Here is a 19,682-nt window from a genome sequence, read left to right on the forward strand (position 1 = left end):
GGGGGGTGTAAGTGTAAAAAAAGAGAGGGTGGCAGGGATTAACTATAACAATTTTCCAAAATAAAGTTTTGTACTTATCTTAGTATCTTCGAAATAAAATAATTTGGAATTAAAAAAATTAAAGAAACTTGTTATAAAATGCATTAAAAGAGAAAAAGCAGAATCACATTCCTATAGGGGTGGAGTATAAGAAAAATAAAAATTTTTTTAAAAAAACCAGATTATTTCTTATTTTATAACTCACCTCTCAACAGTAAATGGAGACATCCGTCCAGAAAGGTCTTCATCACTAAGACGAGGATTGTAGAATGACAAGGCCAAATTTTGACTGTGACATGATTGGTGGTGGGAAGTGGGTCCAGGTAAAAGAACTGAAGATGTCTGAGTCATTGACGTGGTCAGCTGAGAAGTAGCATTGTTACTGATATTACTGCAACTCGGTTGGGGTGAATCTTTTATGTTACTCTGATCAGCGTGTAATGTATTCTCACAGTCACATTGCTGCTTGTTCTTGAAGGACACAAAAATAAGAAATTTTTTATTAAACATCAGCAAAATGGTTCACACAGGCTATAAATAGAGTGGGGAAAATGTTGATCATTTGAAAGAGTTAGGTGAAAAATAATACCGCAAAATAGTCAGAAATTAAAAAAGAATAGCAATGCACTTCAAAAAAAAGGTACAAAGCACATATTGTATTTTACAGATAAACTGAAGCTACAGAGGTCATTGTTCTTTAACTCTATGGTTTATGACATTCGATATGTCTTCACAGTATATCTGCATAGCTACACTCCTTGAAAGTTCTATAACTATTTTGCTTGGTTGCAGAATGATTTCTGTGTCCTATAACTTAACCTTTTCAATATAACTTGCCTGAGACTGCCCCTATTTCTGTGATACAAATTTCCTGTTTTGAAATTATCTAAATTAAAATCTTCAATCAAAATTTCATGTTAATTAATGTTCCAAACACTAGCTTAATAATGGCTAAGTTATCTTACTAAATTCTTCATTGCTTCAGTTTTAATTTGAAAGTAAATGAAGTATATTTCAACAGACATATGATAATGAGAGGGTTGATTTGCCTTGTTTTTACAACAGTTAACAAACCAAATAGCATCCTTACTACTTTGATGTGTATGTTCTATTTGTGTTTTTACTTTAAAATTTATTCCTAAAAAAGATACGTATTTTAAAAACACATAAATTCTTTTCCTTTTAAAACAATCCTAAAAGGCACACACACACACACACACACACCTGTGTGTTGTTATTTGCAATATTAACAACACTTGGCTATAATTAGCAACACAGATGTCACATATTTTGCACAATGAAATAAAACCACCTTCGCTCTCTGTTATTGTATATATTGGGAAGAAAAGAATGTTTTGTGTGCAGTTACCTTGAAAGCTATAAATATACACATAAAAGATTTCGTGATGAAAACAATGAAAATGAGAATATGTTAATATTGAACTACTTTCCAAATTTCTGGTTTATATTTTAGATGTTAACTTGCAAAAGATAAGTTTCTTGGTTCTTTTTCCCCTTTGACTTTCTAAATAAAGATATGTTACTGTATAAGTGTACCAACCATATGACTAGAAATTCTTTCAAGCGATTAAGTAATCAAAATATATTTTTGTTTTTCTAAAAATGGATTGAATAGAGACAATTTTCTGACACATTCAAGCATCGAAGATTTCTGTGTCCTACAATTTAACCCTTTTGATACCAATCTGCCTGAAACTGTCTATTTCTGTGATACAAATTTCTTGTTTTGAAGTAATCACAATTAAAATCTTCAATCAAAATTTCATGTAAATTAATGTTTCAAACACTAGCTTAAGTTACTTTACTAATTATACAATATTCTGACTCATGCAAGCACCGGTAAATGGACATTAAAATAATGATGAGGAGGAAGATAAGGGTGATAAAGATGATGAGAACGGTAATGTTGATGATGACAAAGATCATGACAATGTCAGTAACAACAACAAATTTAATAAAGATAACTGATTTTGATTCATAGTCTCAAACAAGCTGAAATATTAGCACAAAATAGTTCCCATTTTAGCAAAAACCTTAAGCCACACAAAATAGACATGAAACACTAAACATTAAAGACTACCCTCAGTACTTTTTATGTTGTTTCCTATAAAACAAAGTGGGAAAATAGTCAATAGCTGTCTCTATGTTCACGTTTTACTAAACACTATTTTTGTTTGGAACATAAATCAACATGAAATTTTGATTAAAGATTTCAATTTCAAGGGGTGGGGTGCATCAAAGGTGATGAGAGGGGGAGAGATAAGTGGATTGAGGGTGCCTGGATGGTGGAGATACAAGACAACCAGCTCTGAAGAAAAGATACCATTGTATTAGCAATAGAAAAGTCAGAAAGGTGACAGTATGTTGTGGGTCAGGGGCTGGAGTGTGTTGGGATAATGGCAGTTACACTCAGGTGACATCAGTTTCATTTTTACTGAGCTCTCACTTTAATATTTGTTTTGCATCATCAGCATTGTTGTTGTTTTAACGTCAAATTGCATGGGTCAGACAAATTGCTTGCACGAGTCAGACAGAATTTGAGACATGATTTTCTCCAACCATCATCTGTAATCAAGTAGATATTCTTTTCATAATTGCATGTTCTTGAAGAGCAACACTGAATGGAATCAACTTTATTTCAGCTATTAGAATATAAATAGGCCGATTCAATCAATTCTTGTCACAAAGGTTTGATTGATGAAGATTAAGAAATGAAAAAGAAGACGAAACTGTCAATATTTTTACATTCATTGATAATATTATGACCATATTGCATTTCTAGATCTATAACTATTGATAGCTCTAGGAAAGTACATTATCAAGTTTTAAACATCACAATTCATTTATTTTCTCTTTCTTAAAGGAAATAGTTGTGATATTCAGGCCTTTCTTAAGGATGTTACAAAAAGTATCCAGTATATACTGTAAAGTTAACAAATCAAGCAGCAATAATGCAGGGTTGAGAGGATGTTTTTGCCTTACCAAGGCTATACAGTGCAGATTTCAAGAAAAATGCACCCATCGTACATTTTGTAAAATGGTAAGTAGTGAAGGTGAGTGGCTTAGTGGTTAGGGTATTCAGCTTACAATCACAAGGTCATGAGTTCAATTCCCAGCGACATGTGTCCTTGAGCAAGACACTTTATTTTATGTTACTCCAGTCTACTCAGCTGACAAAAATGAGTAGTAGCTGTCTTTCAAAGGGCTGGCTTTGTCACACTTTGTGTCACGCTGAATCTCTCTGAGAACTACATTAAGGGTACGCATGTCTGTGGAGTGCTCAGCCACATGCATGCTAATTTCACAAGTAGGCTGTTCTGTTGATCATATCGACTGGAACCCTCATCATAACCGACAGAGTACAGTGCAATTAAAGTTGTAAGTACCAGGAAGGGTATCCAATCATGAAAGCCATACTAAACTGAGAAATTACAAGATGCAATCCTCCAACCTTTAGTATCAAGCTGATGTGTGGAAAGCAGACAGGTAGCAGTGGTGCACATGATAATGATTGCTAACATTAAGAAAAAGTGAAGTGATTCAATCAGATATTGAAATAGAGTTACAAACTGTTTACCAAGAAACTATTAACACATTTAAAGTTATTCATCCATGACAGTACAGTCATTTTGTTAAAATATAAAAAAAAAGAGTGCAAGCAACAAATTCTTATTTTCCATTTCAAAAGAAGGATTATTGTTAAAAAGTGATAACAATTCACCTTACCATTTCAATCAACTGTTATAATTTATCAGCAATGCTTATAGATAATGACAAAGCTAATATGAGTATCTTTCTATATAGAAGTTAATTTGTTTGTTGTGTAATTCATACAGTCAACAAAATATCTCCCATAATAATACTTATAATCTAATGCAAGTGATTACCAAATGTTTCGATTTTATGGAACACACATATTGGTTTCCAATTTAGATACAAAGCCAGCAATAATTTTGAAGGGAGGAAATGTTTCATTGGTATCATTGTCCCCAGTACCTGGCTGATATTTTATATAATTGACCCTGAAAGGATGAAAGAGAAGTTGACCTTAGTGGGAACTGAACTCAGGCAATAAAAGCTGGAAGAAATACCCCATGCTCTAAAGATCCTGTCAACTGGCCATCTTGCAACGTGCACAATAATGATAATATTGTAACACACTTACATGTGCCTAGCAGCAAAAACAAAGTTTTGCTACTTTTCAATACAAAATACATACATACATACATACATACATACAAACAGGTCTCTGTGTGTACACACACACTATGTGGAGATATTTCTTTCCATATATATATATATATATATATATATCTGTGTGTGTTTATATAATTATGGCTATATTAAGAAAATGTTAGAACTTCTAAACTTTCAATTAATTGAATTGAAGGATTCTTTTTTTTTTTTTTTCTTTTTCATTTTTCCATTCTTGGAAATTTCTTTTAAATGAAACTACTTGAATAGATATTACAATATACTTGAGACAAGCAAAAAGTCAATTCCTCTTCAAGACAGAAGTATTTCCGTTTTTATATATATTTTTGTAATCTATTTAATGCTGTTAAATATTGGAAATTGAAATTCACAAGTTGTGGAAAATTACATGAAAATTAAAACAAAATTTTGACTCATCTTGAAAAGAAATTCAAAATGTGTTAAAGGAAGACAGGTGTTTCAGCACATTTCATCTTGGTGTTACTTAAAATGGCTGTTCAATGTGTTTTTTTGTTTTTTAATTGCTATAAAACTAACATCAGGCAACTTCTTATTCTATTCAAACTTTGATAGTTTGCAATGAAAAAGAATGCTTGGATGTTGTTAATGTGATAGGTTTAAATTCTCTCTGTTATTTTACGAAGCTATTTTCACAAAATTTACCCGTCATAATTTAATACAGATTCCATTTATGCCACCATTAACTTTCCAGTAACACTTGTACAGCACTTGGAGCATGTCTGTTACTATAGCCCCAGACCAACCAAAGCCTTGTGAACAGATTTGATCAATGGAAACTGAAAAAAAGCCCAATGTGTGTAGTAGGGGGGGGGGCCTTCCCTTGAGATCATGTGATTGTTAGAAATGAATGTCATTCATTTCCAATATTCTGTGAAAACATGTCTGACCATGGGGGAAATATTGCCTTGCTTGGAAACAGATGAGGGTTGGTAACAGAAAGGGTGTCCAACCAAAGAAAATCTGCTTCAATAAGCTCTGTCCAACCCATGCAACCATAGAAAAGCGGATGATAAAATGATGATGATGATGATGATAATGAATCTGACAATGTAGAAAACAACAGGTATCATCTCCAGATTCTGAGACATTAACAACGAAACAATCCATGCCAATATCAACATATTACCTCCTTAGAAGTCCTAATTTTTCTAAATAGTCAACCATTTCAACCTCTGAGGTGTTCTTGAAATAGTCTTCTATATGAAAAATGTGTTTTTTCTTTAAATGTATTCTAATCAATTTGTAAAACATAATTCAATTTCTCTATTTCCAAATGCCCCTTAATGGTAGAAGATTCTTCAATTATTTTTTGAATCATGTTATTGGAACAGTGGAATTCCGGTAACATTTTGTTGAGCTTCACTCCCAAACATTGTTCTAACAATCAAATGGAGTGCTTGCAAAACATGTGACTCACTTCCATCTGCTTTGCAGCAAATCAAATTTCCTAGAAAAAGCAATCTAAACATTATTCCACCCTTTACTCTTCAGAATGATAGAATCTTAGTAGTATATGAACAACAACAACACTCAAAGACAGGAAGGGTAATCTTTATTGATAGAACAAATAAACCCAAAACATAAATATCTTTTATGCTGCAGAATGGTGGTACATTTAATCTTAAACTAAGCTCACTTGATAGGATTTTGACAAAAGGACAAGTAATTACTAATGTTACTTGGATGTTTATATATCCTGGAAATTAAATCTAGCACGTTTTAAATAAGGGTTATCTATTTACACAAAAACATAAGTTACACAACTAGCACATTACACAGATGAAAAATTCAGAACAAGATTTAAAAAAAAACTTTCTTTGACTTAAAAGCACCCAGTCCACACTGTAAATTGATTGGTATTCAGAAGGGCATCCAACAGTAAAAACTTTGCCAAAATTGACCTCGCCAGTGCTTGTGCTATGTAAAAAGCACTAAGTTCACTCTGCTGAGTGGTTGGTGTTAGGAAGGTTATCCAGCTGTAAAAATCCCACCAAAACAGTCGCAGAAGCTTCGTGCAGGCTTCTGCCTGGCCAGCTCTTGTGAAAAACCATCCCACCCATGCTAGCATGGAAGGCAGATGTTAAATGATGATGATGATAAAAAGATATAACTTAGATGTTAGACACATATTATTGTCAATAACAAAAGGGTATTTGAGTCCTAATATTTGAATCCTCATCATCAACATTATTGTTTAATGTCCGTTTCCATGCTGGCATGAGTTGGATGGTTTGAAGCAGATGACAAGCCAAGCCAGAGGACTGCACAAAGCAGCAATGTCTGCTTTGGTATAGTTTTTACGGCTGGAAGCCCTACTTAATACCAACCACTTCACAAAGTATACTGGGTGCTTTTTATATGTCACCAGCACTAGTGATGTCAGCAAGTAACCTCAAAGACAGGCCTCTTCACCTGAATGGGCAGGGAGTAGTGTTGAGGGAGGTGGCTTTGTGCCAGATGATGAGAAGTTTAAGCATAATAAAGGGACAGAGACAGGTGTCTTGCAGTAAAAGAAATACATGGCTACTCCAGTTGGAAAAGGAGAGAAAAGAAGATTGTGAAGAAGTGTCACAGTGTACCCTCAAGTTACAAAGAAATGAACACACGATGGGGTGCAGAAAAGTCCATGGCTTTGAGAACAAGAAAATACAGAAGGATGATTTTATTCAACACATTCCCCTCTCAGATTCACACACTTATTGCAACAGTCCTTCAGTTTTTCTAAGCCCTGTAAAACAACTCGAAGAGTTGGGCCTCCAGCCTGGCCTTTTGCAGAACCCTTAAAACTAGAAACTTTTCAGTACCCCTTCATAACAGAAGTAGTCTAGAGGATTGGATAGAATGAATGGATAGAGGTACTTTTATTTATTTATTTAGGTGTTGTTCTGAGGGGTTCAAGCTTAGCCGAAACTGCACTGTTCTCACACACACTAAAGCCATATTGGTTACAAAAACAAAAAACAATACAAATTTTTTTCTTTTTCTTTCCCTTTTACAGATTCAAGCTTGTTAAGTTGTAATGAAAACAAGTTTGTTCTGGATGTAGCAAGATCTAGAGTATGTTGTTAGTCAATAGGGGAGTAACAGTGACCCTGACCTTTGCAGACTCTCCCACATTGATAAGACTGATGTTCAGCATCAAAATATGTAATACTATACAGGAGGGTGCAGTAGTTCGCAGTTATAAACACCAACATTTTTACACTATTTTCTTTATAACAGCAGGGATGGACATGCATGAAGATGATTCTAGGTCTTTTCATTATAATTCTTTAAAGTCAATCATGACAACGTTGTTCTTTTTGAGTGAAGTGGCATGGTCTAGTGGCTAGGGTATTACACTCATGATCACAAGATTGTAGTTTCAATTCCCAGACAAGCAGTGCATTGTGTCGAAATTGCTCCAGTCCAATCACCTACAAATGAATAACCCTGTGACAAACAAGTACCTCATTCAGGGGAAATATTGTTATCTCAGTCACTTATACATCACAGAAACCAAATAACTGGCATAATGATTTCTAGGACTTAAAAGACAATAATACCCAAGGGTTGATGATAATTTTTTTTCTGTCTCTATCAAATTAGCAATTAACATTTAAATGCTCTTCCCTTAAATTATAAGTAGCCATTTTTAAAACATAACTACATCACCAGTTATCAGTCAAAAGTAATACCAGATTTTTAGTTTAATATTCAGATTTACATTGCTTCTTTTCCTTCTTTGTTTTTATGTCCATTTGTCCATGATAACATGGATTAGATAAATATATTATAAAAGGCATATTTTACAGATACCTTTCCTGTTATTAGTTCTCACCTGTTTTGCAAGTATCCCACACATTTTTGAAAGCACAAAGCCAATGGGAAATGATAGCAATGCCACAGCCCATACCTGAGCATTTTCAGAGACACACAATGTAAACACTCACACACACACCCATGCATACATGTGCACACAGATGGACAATGGGATTCTTACAGATTCTTTCTATCAAATCCACTCACAAGGCTTTTGCTAGCCTAGGACTATAGTAGAGGACATTTGCCCAAGGTTCCACACAGTGGACCTGAACCTGAAACTATGTGGTTGGAAATTCCTTAACCATAAAATCATGCCTGAAGTTATTTACATATTTAGAAAATGACATAATCATTTCATCCTTCTACTTAAACCATTTAGATGTTTTCTGCCTCCATTACCCTATCATATTACCAAATATTATTACACAACTACCACTAAACAACATACCATTTCAGTAAAAAAAGAAACACTGGAGAAACCCCTCCCCACAAAACCATTGGCTAAATGTCATTCAGCCATTATCCAATTTTACTAACAAGGCTAATATTTCATATTAGTTGCACAGGTTTGAACTTGTTAACATCTACAGATCCACACTCAACATTCCTACGTTTTTGCAATGTGTGTACATTACATTTTTTACAAAACGAAAACTTGGTTTATAAATCATACTTGTAATCGTGGGAGTGATAAGGAGTTAGTAGCAATGATAGCAATGAAGAAATGAAAATCCCAAGAACTTCAGTAATAGTTTCTTATACAGACATGAAGATTTTATGGAAGAAGAAAAACAGGAAACTGTGACATTCATGGTTTCTCAAAGAGCATTAAATAATATACATGTTGTAAAGTGACTCTAATTAGGAATTAAGACTGCATTTTGGAATCCACCAATAGAAATCTAATGCTTATTATTTAGTAAATCTTTTCAACAGAAAGATTTTTTTCTCTTTTGCTCCTTGTGCAATTTTTGTTTTAATATCCTTTTCCATTATTGCAATGCTCTAGCATTGTGTTTAAGATGTTTGGCAGTGTATTTAAGACATCTGCTATTCAACCATGGGATTTGGGTCCAGTCCATCTTCTTGACACCTTGGGTCTTCTATTATAGCCCCCCAAGCCAACCAAATCTTTGGGAGTGGGTTTGGTAGAAAGAAACTGAAAATCTACCACGTGTGCATGTGTGTGCATGCATAGGTGTGTCTCTCTCCTTGTCTTGACATTGCATGATAGTTGCAAATGAGTGCAACTGTCATACAATCAATGACATTCATTTCCAATATTCTGTAAAAACACATCAGACCAAGGGGGAAATATTACCTTATTTGGAAATAGGTTAGGGTTGGCATTGAGAAGGGCAAACGGCTGTAGGAAATCTGCCTCAATAAACTGCATCCAACCCAAGCAAGCATGAAAACATGGACATATGATGGTGATATATTAAGCTCAATTATTAGAATAAACTTTATTACAGTTAATGTTTCAAATTTTGGCACAAGGCGAGCAATTTTAGGAAGAGGCAGGACTAGTCGATTACATTGACCCCATTGCTTGACTGTATTTTATATTACTGATCCAGGAGAAATGAAGGGTAAATTTGCCTTTGTGGCAGAATTTGAACTTAGAACATAGAGTTGAATGAAATGCTGCTCAGCATTTTGTCTGACACTCTAATGACCCTAACTTAGACTTTATTATAACAAGGAAAGCTTGAACAAAAAAATGAGAGAGAGAGCCTAAAGTCAAGCCTCCCAATTCAAAACCCTTAATCTAGTTCACCAATTTTGTTTTCGTTTTTGTTTGTGTGTATGAAATCATTTATATGAACCTATGATTTATGAAGATATATTTATTTGCAATTTATACTCCTGAATGATTAAACAACTGATTTTGGGAGGCCATATGAAGTTATATGAATGTCAAATATTAACCATAAATCAAAGTTCAAAAACATGATTCAAAACAATCAGAAATTTGTTTGTAAACAATATTTATGTTACTAAGCAAGAACACAACGAAAGCTCTTGAAAGCTCTCAAGTCAATAAAATAGTTACCAACAAAAGACTGATGTCAAGACAATGAACCATACTACCTCTGTTTGTGCAAGTCAAAAATGAAATCAATATGAATTTATATTACTAGGTCTTCTCAAAGTTTTCTAAGATGAGTGGATATAGAACCAGCAAGTTGTATATCAACTCTTCCAAACTATACATCATGCATGACCCACATGTTTTCTTCTCCCAGCTGTGACACACCTTTAAAACCCAGCACCAAACAGTTAAAACAACCCCTGCTCCATCTTCACTGGTAATTTTGCAGAATGTCTTTTGCAGCCCTCACTGTCTGCAGCAATCCACTTAGAGAACTTTACATCTAAATACCAACCACATCAATCTCCCTAGTCTTATAAAAGCCCACAAAGATATTATATATATCAGGTTTTGGGGATAATTTTAAAAAATGCAAGGAGTGTTGACTTTATATTTCAAGCATACAAGTTCATCTCTAAAAACCAAGCCTTAGTCATACTGCAAATATTTCCCACAACACAAATACCAAGACTACAGAAACTAGATAAGATCATCCTGTAATATTAAAAAAAAACAGTCCTACTAAGACATCATCCAATAAACCTAATACACTTCATGCAAAATACTTGGAACTATCACATTGCACCTTTGCATCAACCAATACATATTTAGCCTTTCCACACAAAATTTCTTTACAAATACAGGGTCAAACACCATCTAAACTTTTGGTGTCAGTATTCTCTATAACATGGTCAAAGCTAGAAAAAATATTTCAGCCTTGATCAAGAGTTGACCTACAACAATCAAACAGGACTCACACTGGAGCACTTGTCACATATCTGGGCCAGTGCTGCTACTGTTAAATATATAAACATCCCAGATTATTTTCAAAAAGAGGTCCAATTTGCCATTTAACAAAGACTTGTCCACTAATAGGCTGCATCTATTGGCATACACAAAAACTCTTCTCTGCATCTTCTACAATGGGGGATGCTTTTCCTCCCTGAAGTTATGTACCACTTCCCACTGGCCCACAAATATACTTATCTATCTTATCCCTGCTGTGTCTCCCCACCCCTGCAAACTAACACTAAACACTTTACCTAGTCATTACTTCCCAGAGCTGCAACACTGCAGAATTCCCTTCTCCTTACATTTAATCAACAAGCATCAACCCAAACAACAGAAGTTCAATCTAAACATCAATCTTATTGGTTTAATCAATGTGGGGAGGGGGTGGGATATAATTGAGCCACCTAGATCGATAATTTCTTAAATAGAGGCTCCACAAGAATTTATATGACACCTACTTCCTTCTTTATATAAGAACTCAATAACAAAAACAATGTTTTGGAAAGGAGCAAGATGAAAATGATTCACTGGATGTGGAATGTTAATCTGCATGAATGATGAGGCACAGATGATTTGAGAGAAAAACTGGGCACAAGAAGAATCAGATACAGTGTGCATGAAAGATGACTGAGCTGATACAGACATATAATGCATATGGACGATGGTTGATGGGTTGTTGTTGTTGGCACTCCATCGCTTACAACACCGAGGGTTCCAATTGATCCAATCAACGGAACAGCCTGCTCGTGAAATTAACATGCAAGTGGCTGAGCACTCCACAGACACGTGTACCCTTAACGTAGTTCTTGGGGATATTCAGCGTGACACAGTGTGACAAGGCTGGCCCTTTGAAATACAGATACAACAGAAACAGGAAGAAAGAGTGAGAGAAAGCTGTGGTGAAAGAGTACAGCAAGGTTCAACACCATCCACTGCCGGAGCCTTGTGGAGCTTTAGGTGTTTTCGCTCAATAAACACTCACAATGCCCGATCTCGAAACCGCGATCCTATGAACGCGAGTCCGCTGCCCTAACCACTGGGCCATTGCGCCTCCACGGTTGATGGGTAAAGAACAGCTAACAGACTCTTGTGGAAGGAACCAATGGAATAATAAGATTAAAAAAACATGGACAGAAGTAGTGAAGACTGATATCAGGCTGTTGAACCTCATAAAGGAGAAGATAAAGGAATGCAACAGAGTGAACAGATGCTGTGTTGGAAAGGACACATCCAAACTCATTCAAGCAGGGAAAAACAAACATAAAAATGATAACATATGGGAGTTAAGTATTTTAACGTTTAAACATCTCATACCTTAATTTATGACAAATGGTCGTCACCTTTGCTAATTTTTTCAAGTTTGACATCTGCAAGCTGATATTTAATCCAGTTCCACATGTAAGTGCTTAAAGGACTACAGAGCAGGGTGACAGGACTAAGCACTGAATCAATTGTCTTAACACTACCAGGTTTCAATTTGATGCAGCCAAATTAAAAATTTAGCTATTTAACTAGAAGAAACAAGCAGCTGAATGGGCAAAGATTTTTATAAGGGAGAGAGAGAGAGAGAGAGAGAGAGAGAGAGAGAGAGAGAGAGAGAGAGAGAGAGAGAGAGAGAGAGAAAGAGTGTGTGTGTGTGTGTGTGTGTGTGTGTGTGTGTGTGTGTGTGTTTATTTATTGTGTATAAATTGTGGGTGTATGTATTTACTATGATAAGGTTTTGATTTATCAAATTAATTTATTGTTTTTATTTTGTATTTCTTGTAATCTGGGTCAACATAAGATAAAAACAAACAAAACTCCAAGGTCATTTGCTTTTTTTTCCCTGACATTGTAAATATTCCTATCAGAATTTTGGGAGATAAGAAGTCGTTCCTAAATGAGATATATGAAATTTCTCAATGTCAAAATGACAAAGAAATTCAATTCACTAAAGAGGGTGTATGCATAAGTGAAATATATGTGTTGGCTATGATGTTTCATGCAAGCTGTAGTATACATGTTTTAAATGGTATAGGATTTATGGAGAGTACAGAAATGGTGTATATTAATGTATGATGACATGTGCATGGAGAGAAGATATATTGATATGTGGTGACATGTATGGAGATGGTATATACTGATATGTGATGTGATGATATGTATCAATATGTGATGCACATCAACAGTCAACATGTGATGAAATGGATATGTGATGATGTGTATGGGGAGAATATGTATCGATGTGTAATAATGTATAGGGAGAGGATATATATTAATATGTGATAAAGCATATGTCAATGTATGAGATAGTGTACATTAACATGTACATGATGTATATATCGATATGTGATGATGAATATGGAAACGTATATACTAATGTTTGATTAAGTATACAGAAATTTTTGAAGGGTTTATTGCTATTTTATGATGTGCAATAATGTTTGTCTGGTCAATGCGCAGGAATTTAACTTAAAACTGATCTTCCCAAAACTAGAATAACTCATGATGAAAGTTCCCTGTATTCCAAGATATACTTAAACCTACAGTACTTAAATCCATAGTTTTACAAACAGTTCAATTAATGATGGACATCTTCTGTATTCCATGATATACCTAGACCTACAGTACTGATATCCATTGTTTTATAAGCATTTCAACTAAATATTGTTATACAATTCACTACTTTTTTTTTGTTAAATATGTCATTGTATTTGAATATTAGTTAAAGCAGTGTCAAACATAATGCATGGAATTCAGGATAAGCATAATAATAATAGTGTTCTTTGCTTCAGATCAAGAATGTTATGTAAACACAATTTTATCTAATCAAACAATTATTTTGACGTAATTGTTTGATTAAATAATATCTAATTTACAAAAAGGAAAAAATGTTCTATTCATGCTGACACCAAAAATTTCTAAAACAGGCTGAAATGAACATCATTTTAATGTCCACTTTTCCATGGATCAGATGGAATTTATTGAGGCAGGTTATGCATCTGATCTGTGGAAGCATGGACAAGTGGTTGTTAAGACAATGATATTTCTATTTCAGCTGTTTTAGAAATTTTCAGTGTTAGCATGAATGGAATTTTTATTTTATTAGATACGGCTAATGAAATATTAAAAAAAAAAAGCAGATGCTATAATGTTACCTTTCTTGGCAAGGTGACAGACTTTCGATCTTCTTTTTGAGACATTGGGCGAGCGGTGGAGCCGGTATTTTTGGTTCTGTTGTTGCACTAAAATTTTAAAAAAGAAAGGAAAGAAAATTAACAATACAATTTCAGAAGGAAATGGTTGCTGAGAAATTGAAAATGTTCCTATTAAATCAAACAACTAAGATAGTGTTCTATCCTTAGACAAGACACATTACTCTACATTCCTCAAACAATCTATCTGATTTACAATTCAGGAAAGCACACCTGTAAATTCCCATATGCTTACACTTCTTGAAAATATCAGCTGTAAAGTTAGATAAGTGATTTAAGGGCCAAGAGTTTTGTGCATTTCATGATTGTGTGGTTGAGAAGTTTGCTTCCCAACCATGTGGTACTGGGTTCGATCACACTGCATGGCTCCTTGGGAAGGTGTTTTCTATTATAGCCCCAGGCCATCCAAAGCCTTGTGAATGGATTTGGCAGATGAAAATTGGAAGATGCATGCATGTGTGTCTGTGTACTCAAGCCTAAACATCATATGATAGTTGTAAATAGGCATCACTGTCACGTAAACAATGCTGTTCATTTCCAATCTTCAGTGGGAAACATGTCTAGTCATGAGGAAATATTACCTTACTTAGAAACAGGTGAGTGCTGGCAACCTATGCAAGCATGGAAATGTAGGCATGAAATGATGATCAAGACAACAATGATTAAAACCTTTAAAGTCATTTCCTTTGTAAGAAAGAGATGAAATAAGTATTAAACAAGAAAGAGAAAGAAGTACTAGGAGTACAAGTCATATGTGCCCTTTCAAATAAATAAGCAATAATATTTCAGGTTTCTTCTTCAAACCAAATAAAGCACAAACCAAATAAAGCACAAACCAAATAAAAATCCAATCTTAGTACTACTGTCATTGTGTTGTAATAACTGTTTTGTATAAATAATTTTTGCCTCAGTTTAACTGGCAGATAAACAGGCTCCACTCCTACATCACAGTTGAGTGGCTAGCAACAGAAAGGTGTTGCAAAAGCAATTACGCAAACAAAAGTGCAAACATATAAAATCATCCTGGTAACAATAAAATAGCTGTGAAGCAGTTTTTAGAAAAGAGGGAGAAAGGGGGTAAAAAGAAAATTTCAAATTTCACCTACCCCTTGATTCCTTCATTTGCACCTGTACAGTTTATGATTATTAACCAGACATTAATAGCTAAAAATTGTACAGGTGCAAATTTTGGAATCAATGGTCTAAATCCACAAGAATAGACAGTGACTAGGAGAACAAAACTTTATTCTTTTATTCAACGAAAAAAAAAAATCACATTCAAAAAGATATTACATAGAAAATTATGAATGATATAATTTATATGGTATATATTTAACATTTGAGGATATGACTATAAAACATTTTATAATGCAAGCATGCAGCAAAACAGGTATGAAAATAATACATTTCCAGGGGTGATACAGAGTAGACTGTCAAATTTTGATGTAATAAACATCTCTATCCACTCTACCTAACATATTGGGTTCTATATTAGATAATGTTTGCAATATGTAAAATACATTTCAATATACAACTCTTACATTACAAGATTATACACACACATACATAATATATACTAGCAAACACACCCGTCCTTTGGATGGCTTAATTTGCTTTGGTGGTATTTTTCCACCAAATAATAATTGAACTACCAAGATCGTTTATGAGTAGCATGGCAATCTATGTTTCTGATTAACCTAGGAATGGAAAAATCAAATTGAAGGCTGGTTATTGTGGATGTCATCGCACTTTAATGATCGTAGAACATACAAGGTTGCAAACGATGCAAAGTTGAGCTACTGAAGTGTTTTGGGGAGTAGATTACAGATAATGACTACAAAATATAGTTGTTTTACATGAAAGCAAAATTTCTTGTCAGAAACAGCCTCATAAATGGTGTAAGGAAATTGAAAAAAGACATTGAAACTCCCCCTCAGTAAGTTTATTTTATTCAACAGCAAAGAGAGCTATTTTTTCAGAGAGATAAGCTAACAAAATCCCCTTTACTCCGTCTTCCCACATAGCCTGTGTATAAACCAACAGCGAATACCACATGAAGTTAAATTGGTATAGAGCTTTTTAAAAGATAAGTATAGCTTTTGCTAGTGGAAGCAAAAACTTTTATTTAAAGGTGGATTCTTTGGGATGAATCATATGTGATTGTTTAAAAAAGGTTAAAACAACAATGCTAAAATGTATTTGAAACGGTGGACAACAGTCAAAACATCATAATGGACAGGTAAATAAGCATCCTTAAAGTGAAACAATGCATTGATAGGTAAACAAAGGTATCAACAAATGGAAGAGAGGGAAGAGAACATCACCTTTCAAGTAACTCAGAATAGGTATAGGTAAGTTTGCCAAAGTTTAATGCAGTTTAAATATGGAGAGTGTTTGGTATAGGATATTCATCACATAGTGTTTCTAGAGAATTTAATAACTGTTGCAGGTGGACAGTTGAAATAAATAAATAGACAAAATCCTTTCACTTTTACAAAAAGATTACAAAAGTATGGAAGACCCTACATAAAAAAAACTATATCCATTTACATCCATTTACGTGAGAGCTCTGGGTAAATTAATATAGTGCATGACCATCCTTGGGACATAAGTAATGTGTGTGTAAAGTTTGGTGAAAATTGGTTGAGAATTGTGGAAATGTATGCGTTAGTCATTATACACACACATACAGGGATTTATATATTCTAGATTACTTGAAAAAAGACAGAAAGAATTTTGCTTTGTTCTTAATACTTCATATGCACTTTTATCCCCATTCTACCCCACTTCCAACAAACAGCTTTCAAGATTTGACAAATTCAGAATGAGGGTAACTAACATTTTAAGAATTTCTCACATTAAGGTCATTTCTACAGATTTTCTATTGGAATTATAGCCAGCACTGATTTCCGTTACAACGTTTCAAATCTGAGATGTCAGATGTAAACAAACAATGAGATCAAAGATAAAATATAGGTAATGGGCGTAGATGCCATATTTCAAGAGTTTTTGCTCCTTTACCAGCAACCACTTAATCCATTAATTATCTACAAACTCATTGCTTAAATAGCCACTACATATAGCAGTGTAACATTATTGGATATACCAATTTACATATTAAACACATTCCTAGAAGCTTGTACATAAAAATTGGTGACTTGTACGTACACAGTATTTTGTTATGCGACCATACTATGCAACAAAGTATATTAAACATTTTTATAAATCAATACTGTGTACTACTGTGTTAATAGTGCACTTAAATCGCATGTTAAGGTCATCCCTACAGATTGTCTATAGGAATTATAGCCAGCACTGATTCTGTTATGATGTTTTGTATCCAAGATGTCAGATGTAAACAAACAAGGAGATCGAAAATGGAAAAAATGGTTAAAGGGCATACATGCCATATTGCAGAAGGTTTTGAGTTTGTGGATGATTAATAGGTTAGATGGGGCTGATGAAGAAGCAAAAACTCCCAAAATATGGCATATACATCAATTACCCATTTTTTCATCTTCACTCTCATTGTTTGTTTACATCTGATGTCTCGGATATGAAACATCATAACAAAATCAATGCTGGCTATAATTTCTCTAGAAACTTTGTAGAGATGGCCATAACACGTGATTTAAGTGCACTGCTAACACAATAGTAAATGGTATTGACTTATAAAAATGTTTAATATACTTTGTAGCATAGTATGGTTGCATAACGAAATACCATGTACCTACAAGTCAATAATAATTTTAAGAACTGCTATACTTTCTAACATATGCACAAAAGAAAAAAAACAGAAACTAATTATTCTAACTATGTTTCAAATAGAGAAATTGACCCAAGTGAAGTAACAGGATTTACCAATAATCTAGCACATTAACCATAAAGTCATTACAAAGCTATAGACAATGTTTCTTCCAGAGATATGATATGTATCAAATATTGGATAAATTTTATACACATTGAAAGTTTCTTAACTTGGCCCACATCAACCTTAACTGAACAGACCTACGTGAAGAGTGTTCTAGCCAAGAACAACTAATCCTTTATTTCAGTCATTGCATATTCAAGACTACATTAACTAATATGTTCTGCTCTTTCTAAGGTGGCAGTGTGTAATTTAAGAGGAAATTTGGCTGCTATTTCCTGGAGGTTGACTAACTATGTAGAGGCTACCATTGCTCACATCTGCAGAGAACAGTGACAATTGAAATATCATTTGAAAAATGCTACTATTTTATAGTTCTTAATTATTTAGCTGCTGTTTATATTGCAGCAACAATGCCTACTGTTGTAGTTTAATGGAGTTTGTTGGAGGTGGGGGTAGGAATGGAAGTTTCAGATTATAATAAACTTTATTCACTAAAATCGTCACAGTGTTGGGACAGCAGCAATATTTTTGTAAACTGAGAATAGATTAAGGGTGGATACATGAAAAGCAAAAATACCATGACAGACTGTTGCTATTAATACAAGTATTTGTGAAAATAGAGGCAGAATAACAATGACGACAACCAGTACAATTTTGAGTTATTTGCCAACCATAATTACCATTATAATTGCAAGAGCTCCAATAACAGACGTAAAATATACAGAAATATTAACTAGATAATAACTAGAATAATATAAAAAACGGAATAAAATGATGTCTCCAAAATATCCTACCTTTGTAAGACAAGTTAATACTCACCAAAACTTGAAATTATTGAAATCCTTACCAAGTTAACAAATGTTAATACAAGCTAAATATGAAACAGCTATAAATAAATAATATAGAAACTCCAGAGTGAATGACCAAATGACCTTTCACTGTAGATCATTTTAACAGACTGACAATGAAATTAGCATTTCTCTATAACTAAGGAAAAAGATTATTTCTTCAAATAACAGAACATTATATTTCCTATAAACACTTCTACTCCCATCTCCAACCATCTGTGACTCTCCCCTCAAATTCTTCTAACAGTCTACCTCTCCTGATCTACTGTCCATATCATGCTCTCTTGGTCCTTGAAGATTTGCTCTGCCACTCCATCACTACCATCATATCTTCTACAAAGCTACTACTACCCACTCTAATATAATGTGGAATAGCAATGTATCTTCAGTAGAGCAAGATACATGGGCATATCCCATTTTACTTTACCCTCACAACACATGGCTTAACTCTTTACCATTTAAACCAGTCATATCCAGCCCAAATATGCCTCCAGTTTTAAGTTCGAACTGGCCATGTCTAGCCTCTCACACCTACCCTACAATGTCATCCTAAAAATAGACAATAACATCATCAAAATTTCAAAGTTGTAAGACAATACATGGCTAATTCGAAATAATATAAATGAATCAACTTTACATTTGGCAGAGGAATGTGAACACTAAAGGGTTAAAGCCAACTCTTCTCACCTCACAAATATTCCTCCACACACACACAGTTAGTTGAAGAAACATTTCCTTTTTCTCTTTTTTTCCCATCTTGCAAGTTATCAACCCCAGTAGAG

At 34.1% G+C, this 19,682-nt stretch overlaps 1 protein-coding gene across 5 annotated transcripts in view; it reads right to left on the bottom strand.

Annotated features, from left to right (window-relative positions):
* The window catches only part of LOC106875929 (protein FAM13A), a 242,604-nt gene that overhangs the window by 105,717 nt on the left and 117,205 nt on the right, over nucleotides 1-19,682 (bottom strand). For all 5 annotated transcript variants that reach the window (XM_052978225.1, XM_052978227.1, XM_052978230.1 and 2 more), the window contains 2 exons: nucleotides 14,125-14,211; nucleotides 245-510 (listed from right to left, as the gene is read on the bottom strand). In XM_052978225.1, the coding sequence (XP_052834185.1) occupies nucleotides 245-510; nucleotides 14,125-14,211 (353 nt within the window). The remainder of the gene's footprint in view (nucleotides 1-244; nucleotides 511-14,124; nucleotides 14,212-19,682) is intronic.

The sequence above is a fragment of the Octopus bimaculoides genome, chromosome 2 (assembly GCF_001194135.2).
Source record: "Octopus bimaculoides isolate UCB-OBI-ISO-001 chromosome 2, ASM119413v2, whole genome shotgun sequence".
Classification (NCBI taxonomy): Eukaryota; Metazoa; Mollusca; class Cephalopoda; order Octopoda; family Octopodidae; genus Octopus; species Octopus bimaculoides.